The sequence below is a fragment of the Symsagittifera roscoffensis genome, chromosome 4 (assembly GCF_963678635.1).
Source record: "Symsagittifera roscoffensis chromosome 4, txSymRosc1.1, whole genome shotgun sequence".
Taxonomy (NCBI): Eukaryota; Metazoa; Xenacoelomorpha; order Acoela; family Convolutidae; genus Symsagittifera; species Symsagittifera roscoffensis.
In genome coordinates this window covers 23,937,648-23,947,393 of record NC_087065.1, presented here as the reverse complement: position 1 = coordinate 23,947,393, position 9,746 = coordinate 23,937,648, and the positions used below count along the sequence as shown (strand labels likewise).

General features: G+C 38.1%; 1 protein-coding gene across 1 annotated transcript; it reads right to left on the bottom strand.

Annotated features, from left to right (window-relative positions):
- Positions 1-5,817: 5,817 nt before the first annotated feature.
- LOC134844529 (allograft inflammatory factor 1-like) lies at positions 5,818-9,019 on the bottom strand. Its single transcript, XM_063861254.1, has 4 exons — positions 8,850-9,019; positions 8,517-8,652; positions 7,255-7,373; positions 5,818-6,111 (listed from the first exon to the last, which is right to left on the bottom strand). Exons 2-4 carry the CDS (start codon positions 8,648-8,650, stop codon positions 5,921-5,923), a joined length of 444 nt encoding a protein of 147 aa, XP_063717324.1. The 5' UTR covers positions 8,651-8,652; positions 8,850-9,019; the 3' UTR covers positions 5,818-5,920.
- Between the last annotated feature and the right edge of the window lie 727 nt (positions 9,020-9,746).

Below are 9,746 nucleotides of genomic sequence, written 5' to 3'. Positions count from 1 at the left end.
GCTGAAAAGTGAGAGGAGCTAAATTCCTGATAACTGAAAGGAAGACACGATGCATACTGGGGTTGGATTTACAAGGACGACTTGGAACCTCAACAATGCAGTGCTGGGTGGCCAAAAAACTATCCAGGTTTGACTTGCGAGCAGTCTGAAGGTTGGAAAACCAATTTCTTGAAATAACTTAACTAGTAATTTTACCCACAAGGGAAGTCGAAAAATTATGTAGTGTCATCGAAAATCAAATAATCTTTGTGTCCGAAAGAAGACGAAAACCTATACACATTCAGGATAAAGTAGAATCGGAAATTTAAAACCTGTCAGACGAGGGTCACATCCAGAATAAAAGCACCAGTGACTGCTTCATCACCCCAATTGTTCTAACTGAAAATGGAAGCTAAACCGATAAATAGGCAATTAATTAGAATTTAAAATAAAATGCCTAATATTGAAGAACTATTGGGTCGCGTCAGCCAGATTTTTACAAAACAACAAGAGAGATAAATGTACTTTTCAGTTTTGGACATGAAATATGCTTATAGTTAATTGGAATTAGCTGCAGAAACATCTAAGCAATGCAAACTCAACGTTGTGGGTGAAAACGTTATAATTACCTATAGATTTCTGACTGACGGGAATCTATGGACTCGCAGACAGGCAAGCGGAGTTTCAAAAAGCTTTGCACCAAAATCTAAACAATGCTCCAATCACATTTTGTCTTCTGGATGATAACCTGTTAGTATCAAAGCGAATATAACATAAACATGAAAAACTAATTAAAAAGGGTATTGAAAAGCTGGATGAGAAAAACTTAGCATTGAAGCTCTCAAAATACTTTCAAGAGGAGATGGATTGGTTAGTAAAACCATTCCTAAAAAACCAAAAACCGAAGCAATACTAAAGCTTTATCGGCCTAAAACGTTGAAACAACTTAGATCTTGCCAGGACAGCATAAATCAATTAGCGAATTTTAGTCCTTATGCAGCTGGCCTGACATAAAAATAGCAACCTGTGCTAAAAAAAACCAGAAAAAGAAGCCAAATGGTCAAAAGAGAATACACCAACTTTCGAAAAAAAAATCGAAGTTGCAGTTGCAAAGACCCCAACTACTGTGAATCTAAGCCTGAAGATAGAACCAAATTTGATGTCAGTCTTAGTGTGATTGGAGTTTCCTTAGACAACAAAACTAATGAAAAAGAATAAGGACTAATTTCATTCGCTTCAAGGTATCTAAACGCCCAAGAAAAAAATATTCTACAAAAGGGTTAGAATTTCTCGCTGCAGTTTGGGCAGTAAAAAAAAACAAACACTACTTTTCAGGCTCAAACTTCGTCTAAGCAACACATTATAAGGCACTCACATCTGCCCTGGATAGTAAAGGGTCAAATAAGACTTTTCAATCTAGATTAATCTGTGGGTTTTCCTACTATTGCCTTATCAAAAGAAATTAGTTGACTATCTTTTAAGAGAGCATGATGGACCCATGAACTAAATCGGAATTAGATGAGAACTTCGTAGTTACAGCCGTAGAATTGTTCCATTCAGCGCTCGTCGACTGCTTAAGCAGTAGGCTCAATGAGAAAATCCGCGCAACCCGAATGAAAAAAATTTGGAATCTTCTAAAGTTTGATGCCGAACAGGTAGCAAAACACGTCATCTCTCGGTTGCTATAGCATTAAAGATCTTCAAAACTGGACAAAACTTGACCACAAACCATGTTGGCGACCGTCAAATCATTTTTATGTTAACTTTTTTTATAAATCAGTAAAGAAAGATCGATCAGAAAAAGCAGTTGCAGAAAATTTAGAACAAAAACAAGAGAGAAACGACATGTACGGAGGAACTTGGAATAGCGACGAGAGATGAAGGAGAGTGGAAAGAGAGAGGAATTTGTCTGACCCGAAATGGATTACACCGAATGAGAGAGGAAGAGAGCAAGACGAGGCATCGGAGGATGAGAAAGTCACGGAAACATTTCAACGGACCAGAAAAATCGTTATAGGAACTAGGAGAAATTATTCGTTCTCGGATAAACAAGAAAAAAAAAGGATCAACATTGCTTTCCAGTGTAGCATGGTTGGTCCAAACCCAAGACTACATACCGGAACAACACCTGCTCCCTTACTGGCTATTAAAGAAAGAGGAAACCGGCAAAAGACCGACGGAGACAAGCGATTAAGATGCAATCACGAAAAAAGCTTCAAACGACTACCAAAACAGATCGGAAGAACCAATCGAGGAATTTAAGGAACACATTATTGAAGTAGATTGACGATGAGTGAAGAGGAGGAACACGAAGTGCAGCTTCCGGATCCAAGACGACGGGTGAGCTGACTCTCAAGAAAGAAAGCACATAGGCTGCGGGAAGAGCTAGGAAATCAGGGCTTATCGCAGGTCTCACGATGATTAATGGATATGATTTTGTTTGTTTAATACACTTCGGAGGTTGTCTGGCTGGACAGAATGAGACATGAAACCAAAAGAGGAGACCGAAAAGGCTTCGAGTTGATGGGGCCATACACCAACACGCAATGGAATTAGACGTTCGTAGTGGAGAACTGTATACTGGTCGACAATCGACTAGACTAGCAGTGCCAGTCGCCTTGAGACTCGCGGTAATGAAACGTCCGGAAAAAAACATGCTCAACGTGTCGAAATACCTGTGGTGGCCGCTTATGCATAAAGACATAGTCAATCTGTCAGAGGGTTACCGTAAGTGAACACGATACGGTAAGAACGTTTAAGACCCTTATCCTGAAAATGCGTCAAAATTATTAGCTTAAAGGTCCAAACTAGGACAAAAATAACAACTAGATTACACAGGGCCAATAGAACACCTTAAGGGAAAAAATGTATCTCCTAGTAGCCATAGATTGATATTCAAATTTCCCCTCAGTAAAAGTGACAAAACCTACGGGTGGAAACTCAAAGATAAAAGTCCTTTAATTGTATATCGACATACACAGAATAACGACATCGATCACATCGATCAGTTTGTGGGGTGCAAATAAAATGCTATGAATTGATTTTGCGCGGAACTGATTATCGAACACAAATTTTGCCTAGTGGGACACCACAGGGGTGTGAATTGGTGGAAAGGACCGTTCAAACTATAAAGACAAGACCTGGGTTAATGCTACTGGATGAAAAAACGAAATTGTTGAAATTGAGCCTATGCACAATCTTCAGAGACTCAAGATGGAATATGCAGAAAACCAAGCAAAAATCACCGTTCGAAGCGCACATTGGCAGGCTACCAAAAGACGAAATTCAAATAGAAAGGAATACGTTTTTCCCTCAAATATCAACTACCTCCCAGCTCAAACGACGGATAGATCAGTCACAGGAGATTGTCAGAACAGGAGCGAGGAGCCGTGACGCAAACCCGCTGTTCTAACAGCGAATCCTGTCATCTAAAAAAGGAAACAAAAAGGTCCTCAAGAACCTCCTTGAGGCGAATGCACGCTAGAACGGGAATAGAAGGGATCAGCTGCCAATTACATCAGAAAAATAGTGGATCTCACCAGTCTGACAAACTGAGAGCTCAAGAAAGGTTTGTTGTACTCAAGGGAAAAGAGTTTCATCGAGAACAAAGAAAGAAGACGACCGCTGTACAAGCTCGAGCAAGACGATCCTCGGAAGTGACGAGGACAAATAGCGACAAGGCATTAACAATCCCTCTGAAAGGGAAAGTTCTGTCGGAATCAACCTCGACGATAAAGACAAGCCGAAGGGCAATCTGCAGGAAAAGGGTCACTGCAGTTGTGAAACGAAACTACTAGAGGACAACCCAAAAACGTAGGGGCAACGGATACGAAAGGAAAACACACAAGAGACGAGCCACAGCAAGGATGCACCAAAGGAGCACCGACAGAGCCCAAAACCAAACATTCGAGGGTTGAACTCTCGAGATCCGAGGACAGCGACGATGAGGAATACGAAAGTGTTCTAATGCAGTGGCAACAGCAGAAAACGGGCCTAAAAGAGACCTAGGAAAGAAACGTTTCAGGATAACCCAGCAAATGCCACATCAAAGGAGGCAAGCTCAGGGGGAGGCTTGAACTTGGTAGCAAAAGGAGCCAAACCGAACAACGGGGTCCAAAATCCCTAACCCCGAAAACAGAGGACAAGTTGCAATCAAGAAATGGAGAAAAAAAAGACTGCACCAGAAGCGAGATAAAAACAAAGCTTCAAAAGCAGCTAAGAAGAATTGTACATTTTCTTAGGAGCAATGGATCCGGGAGAGGAAACGGAGCAGTTCAACCACCAAGAAAGCTCAAAAGAATGTCACAAAAAAAGTTGAAAAGAGAAAAGACTCAAAGACGCGACCGGAAGACATCCTGGATACGTTCTAGAAGCACTCTTTGGAACCGGAAGAGTGGGTAATTTTTGCTGACCAACTGTCACAAAGAGGGGTCCAGAAGGCGGTGGACAGAAGTCGGATTGAGAAAAAACTCAGATAAAAGAAAATACGAGAAGTTTGACCCGCCACCGGGGTTTTCTGACGAGTCAAGTAGGAGGGCAATGTGAGGACAAGCGCACGTCATTCTAAAACAATGATTCATTGCGATTCGGGGACCCAATTAAACATTTGATCAAGCAAGTCTCCACGGACTCAGAAATCACAGAGACACACGAAAGCCGCTTAAAGGAGGCGTTAACGAACCACATAATGAAGTTAGTCAGTCTTAAGCACTGGGCGGACCGACCGATTGCATCAAGGCTAACTCTCAAGACCTAATTCAAGAATTGGTCTTTCTACCTGTTAACATCAACTGAAAGTTGTGCTTTGATGAATGTTTTTTGTAGTGTTGTTTCTTTAAGACGAAACATGATTAGCCTACTAAGATTAAAGAATTTTTTATAAAACATTTGACTTGTAAAGGGAATGAAAACAAAAACTATTCGCAACAATCAATTCAACAAGGTGCGAGCTGTTCAACTTTACAAACTCGAGTGAGCAAATTTTGAAACAGCCAAAGAGTTATAACAGTCAAAACTCACTTTTGATATAAGGGCATACTAATTAAAACAATTGCTAAAAATCGGTACCATCAAAAAATTAATTGTGGTTGAGATTTCAGGCAGTACTACTTCCAAGTAAACATTTTTGTTTTAAAGTATAAATAAACTTTTTTAATAGAATCAAACATTCTTCAGAGATCAAACATCAAAAATTTTTCTTTCACAGATGACGAAACGTAATAAACGCAAAACGCCTAGTCAAATTTTTTCTTGTTTTTAGCCATTTTCACTGTGATCAGTGATGTTTTAGGTTGTGGCAGAGAACTTGCTATTGTCTTTAGTCATGAGGCTAGCTAATCCTCGCATTAAATTCGTAAAACTCAATTTTTCACACTTGGTCATTGATATTGTCCGAATTGTACAGTTTTTCACTAATTGTTTTTCAAAAACTATTCAATATGGGTTAAGGGCAGTCAGAACTTTCAGGGCTTTGCCTTGATATGCGAGCAGTCTTGTTCTAGCTTTATTTTGTTCTTATTGTTTAGCGGGAACAAGTTCAGTTCGCGGAACATTTAGCTTGCAAACAACACTGTAATTAGAGGATAAGAAGGATGGCTTTCCTTGTTTTAATCATTTGATACCTTTTGGTTCTAGCTAACGATAACTAGTTTAAAGTGACTAACCCTGGGATTTTTCTTTTAAAAAACGCGTTCAGCATGTATGGAATTTTATGACAAGCATTTTCAGTGTATAGAGGAAAACCCGATACTACGACTAACGCCGCGCCTAACTATATTAATCTTGCTTTCATCCTCATCGATAGCGAAGTCGATTTTAATGCCTTTACTATATAGAACATGTCTTGTAAATTTCACTTGCAAATAATACCAAAATATTACACTATATACAGCTTTTTATGGTGACGGTTAGTTGAAATTGAACTAATAAACCTTCGTTTGATTTAGGGTAAGCTACTTATGTCTCTTTTAGGGGCAACGCCGCTTGGCTGTTGCTCCTCATTTGCTTTCTGTTCGAACTTGAGAATTAGTTTAAGCACTGAGCTCTTTTTGCCCAGCATCATGAAGAGAAAGTCGTTGTAGGATATTGACCCCCGATTCTCCCGATCCACTTCGGCTATCATTTTCTTCAGTTCTAAACAGTGTTTTTAGATTAGTGTTTTGAGTCAGATTTGAATCGGACACTTTTTTGACTGAGTGAAAATGATCTTTTTTGACAGTGAAAATGATCTTTTTTGACTGAGTGAAAATGATCTTTTTTGTTCTGATCACCGAAAGATAATTTGCGAGCTCTGCCAAAACAGCTATAAAGAACCTTATTCGACAAATTTTTATGCGCTGCAATCAAATTTAAAAAAATATAAACGCCGTTTGTGGGATTTTTTAAACAGCTAGCTAAGAGAAAAAAATGCATCTCCTACGCGCCAAAGATTTTTTAAAAGTCCGCAAAGGCAAAATTAGCCAAAAGTAAAGCAATTAATGAATGATAAAGGTAGTCGGTTGCTGCGCAAGTAGCCTGGAAAGTATCAATTATAAATGTGCTTGCTTAAAAAAATGCAATAAAAATGAGTGTTTCAAAAACTCAAAAAATAGTTCGTCCTTAATTTTTCTGAATACTTTTTAAATACAACCGTAATCGGAACTTGTGCACTTGCAACGCAGAGGGCTCCTTTTTATCGTTCTACAATTTTTCTGTTAGTGATTGAAGTTATGGCACAATCCAGGTACGGTTCTAGGATTTTCTCAAGGTGGGCGCGGGGGACGGATTTTTCAAAAAAATTTTCGACCGTTTTGTCGACCTTTTTGTTTTATGTTGACCAAATCGATTTTCCGAGCACTCCAAAGCATTGAAAAACCCTATTTTGGCCAAATTTTTTGCACCGCAGGCAAATTTTTGAAAAAAGAAACAAGCCAAATAAAGGCGTTTTTAGGTACTTTTTGGATAGTTTTGACCAAAAAATTGCATTTTTGGGCGCGCGCCTCCTCAAAATATTGTAGCACGACAAATTACCCTTTTTCAATCTACCCTGTATACCAATTTATACATGCCAATCTACCCTGTATACCAATTTATACATGCCAATCTACCCTGCGCCTCATTTACGACGGAATCATAACAGCAAAACAGTGATCGCCACAGTCTCGCCAATATGTAATGAGCTTGCCAATAGAGGGTAGAACTCAATACGAAAATTCGAGCCGGTTATCGTCGCAAAACGGTAGATAGCCATTGGATAGATTGGAATAGAGTAGATTGTCTTCACAGTGGTAAAGTCACCTAAGTGGGTCTTGGCTTGTCCCATGTTTTCCATCATCATTTTCAGCTCCATCAAGTCAATGTCACCCGAACTGTCCAGATCGAACTCAATGAACTGCTGTTTGTAAGTCTCCAGAGAACTGAAACGTATCAAGTTAACTCCCTTGTAAACTCATAAGTAATTCAAATTTCGGATCTACATCGCAATCTCCACCCTCATGGTATCTACTAAATAGTCTCCACTTCTCTAAATAACTACAGTAATTTAGCACTATAGAGCTTTGTATTAAGAATGCTAATTTTTCCGCAGTGTTATTGGCAGAAAGTTCGACTAAATTTATGTACGTAACAATCTCCCTCCCTTTCTTGAAGAGGGGGATTGTTGAGTAGATCCCAATGTTCAACTTTCATTTTACTTTGTTTCATTTTGTCAGGCAGTCTGTAAACTTATCAGTGAATGGCTCAGTTGCCAATTTCGATGAGACTCAGATAGGTTCTTGCTTTAGTTTTTGGGAGCCCCTCCTAGTAGCAGAGTCCGAGGGAATAAAATTATATCGGACTAATCGAACTCTTAGAAAACTTGAAAGTGAAATAAGAAAAAAACAAGCGGGACTGCTCAAAACAGGGACGGATCTAGGATTTTCTCGAGGAGGTTGGGAGTGGATTTTCAAAAAATTTTCGAAAATTTGGTCGACCTTTTTTTAGAAAAAAATTTTGAAAAAAAAACAGGCCAAAAAGGCGTTTTTAGGCACTTTTTGGAAAATGTTTACAAAAAAATCGCCTTTTTTTGGCGCGCGCTCCCCTCTTCAAGTATATATTGGCGTCAAAGGCACCTTTTGAAAACTTTTAGGGTTCGTCTGCCAAAAATGGATATCTCAAAATAGTTCAAAGGGTCGGCAGGGGGTCGAATCCCTGAGGAAAAGAAGTTATTCAGAAGTTCTCTGCCATGAGATTTCATCTAGATGGCTTGTAAGCGAAGTTTTGAAATTTTTTAGATACTTTTTGATCAATCAGACAGTTTGCTTTTCCAAAATCCTAAGGAAAACCGACCAATTTCTTAATAACCGACCCAGCTTTTAATTTTATACGAGCGACTGGCAAATTTTGAGCCCTCTTGCAAAATTGTCGCAAAAAATTTTTTTTTGTTTCAAATTCTCGTCTTAAAAAAAATAGAAAAAAAAGAAGAAAGAGAAGCATGTATTTCTCCAAACAAGCACACCAAAAAGTATTTCTCCAAACAAGCACACCGACTTTTATGGTAAAAGATATTAACTGGACATAACCTGGTTAAGTCTGGATAATCTTCACTGTCTCCGTAATCAGGGTCGTCTAAGTAATTCCTGTTTATTTCGTCCAATTTTTTCTCCTGTTCTTCTTTAAGCTGGCGGAATTTCTTGCCGCCCTGGTAATCTGCCATCTCTGGAAAAATTGAAAAACGTTTGTAAATAAAAATATAACAATTTTTATCCATAGCCACCTGTCTATAGCCATGTTTTCTTTTTCAAAATATTGATGGAATTTGATACTCAATACTGGTCAGAAAAAGTATGGCAGCATCAATACTACATTCAAAAAATAGCCATTCGGGTTTTGAGAAAAATACTTTTTTTACTTACCTGAATTTCAAAGGGATCGATCTATTGTGATTTTCCACCGGTAAAATCTAGTAATTATAGATTGTTTTCAGTTGTTTGTGGAATTAAAACTTACAGACAACACACCAAATACAACGTTGAAAAAATAAAATCACAAATGTTTTACGTTCAACTTGTCGTCAAACGAAAATCATTCATGATTCGTTAAAACGTATTTTCGAAGCTCTAAGTAAAAACTATTGATGATACAAATCCGAGCGTCGCGTTTTCTTTCTGACGTTTCAGTCCGCTAGGAGAGAAAGACGATGCAAATTATGTGAGAGGGTGGTACTGGTCTTGAAAGCCTAGTAATCAACTGCTTTTGTTATATGCCATTAGTTAGATGCCACTTGATTTCCAATTCTTGAGAAGCATATTTGGTCGAAATTTATTTGCTTGCGAAAAACTATCTTTTGGATTCTTTGAAAATAAATGAAAATCTGATCATTTTAACGAAGCCAAAACTGAAGATATAGAACTGCAATGCTCAAAACAGAATTTTTTTATAAACAAAACAAGTTAGAGATATGAAGATATATCACGCAGCATGATTGATTATAACTTGTTTTAATTTTAACAATCAATCAATTTACATTTCATCAACCAATCGAAAAACAAAATATCTACCAAAATTAACTTTTCAAAATTCCGAACCAACTAAAAAAATTAACTCTTATGTTGTGCAAAACCTACACAAATCTCATTCTTTCAAATCGATGAGAGCTGCGATGAATCTTTCATGTTACAGTTAGCAAAAACCTGAAATAGCTTTTTATACTCAATTGTTACTTCATTGTGAGACACTTGTCGTGTTTCTTTTGGAAAGCCAATGTTTTCAAAATTTTCAAAAAATTTTTATCTGACTCACTGCAATATTCA

Excerpts from the sequence above, each read along its gene's own strand:
- LOC134844529 (XM_063861254.1), bottom strand. The coding sequence starts at position 8,650 with ATGGCAGATTACCAGGGCGGCAAGAAATTCCGCCAGCTTAAAGAAGAA. Across the intron at positions 7,374-8,516 it reads GATTATCCAGACTTAACCAG|TTCTCTGGAGACTTACAAAC; the intron begins GTTATGTCCAGT and ends GATACGTTTCAG. Across the intron at positions 6,112-7,254 it reads ACAAGCCAAGACCCACTTAG|AACTGAAGAAAATGATAGCC; the intron begins GTGACTTTACCA and ends AACACTGTTTAG.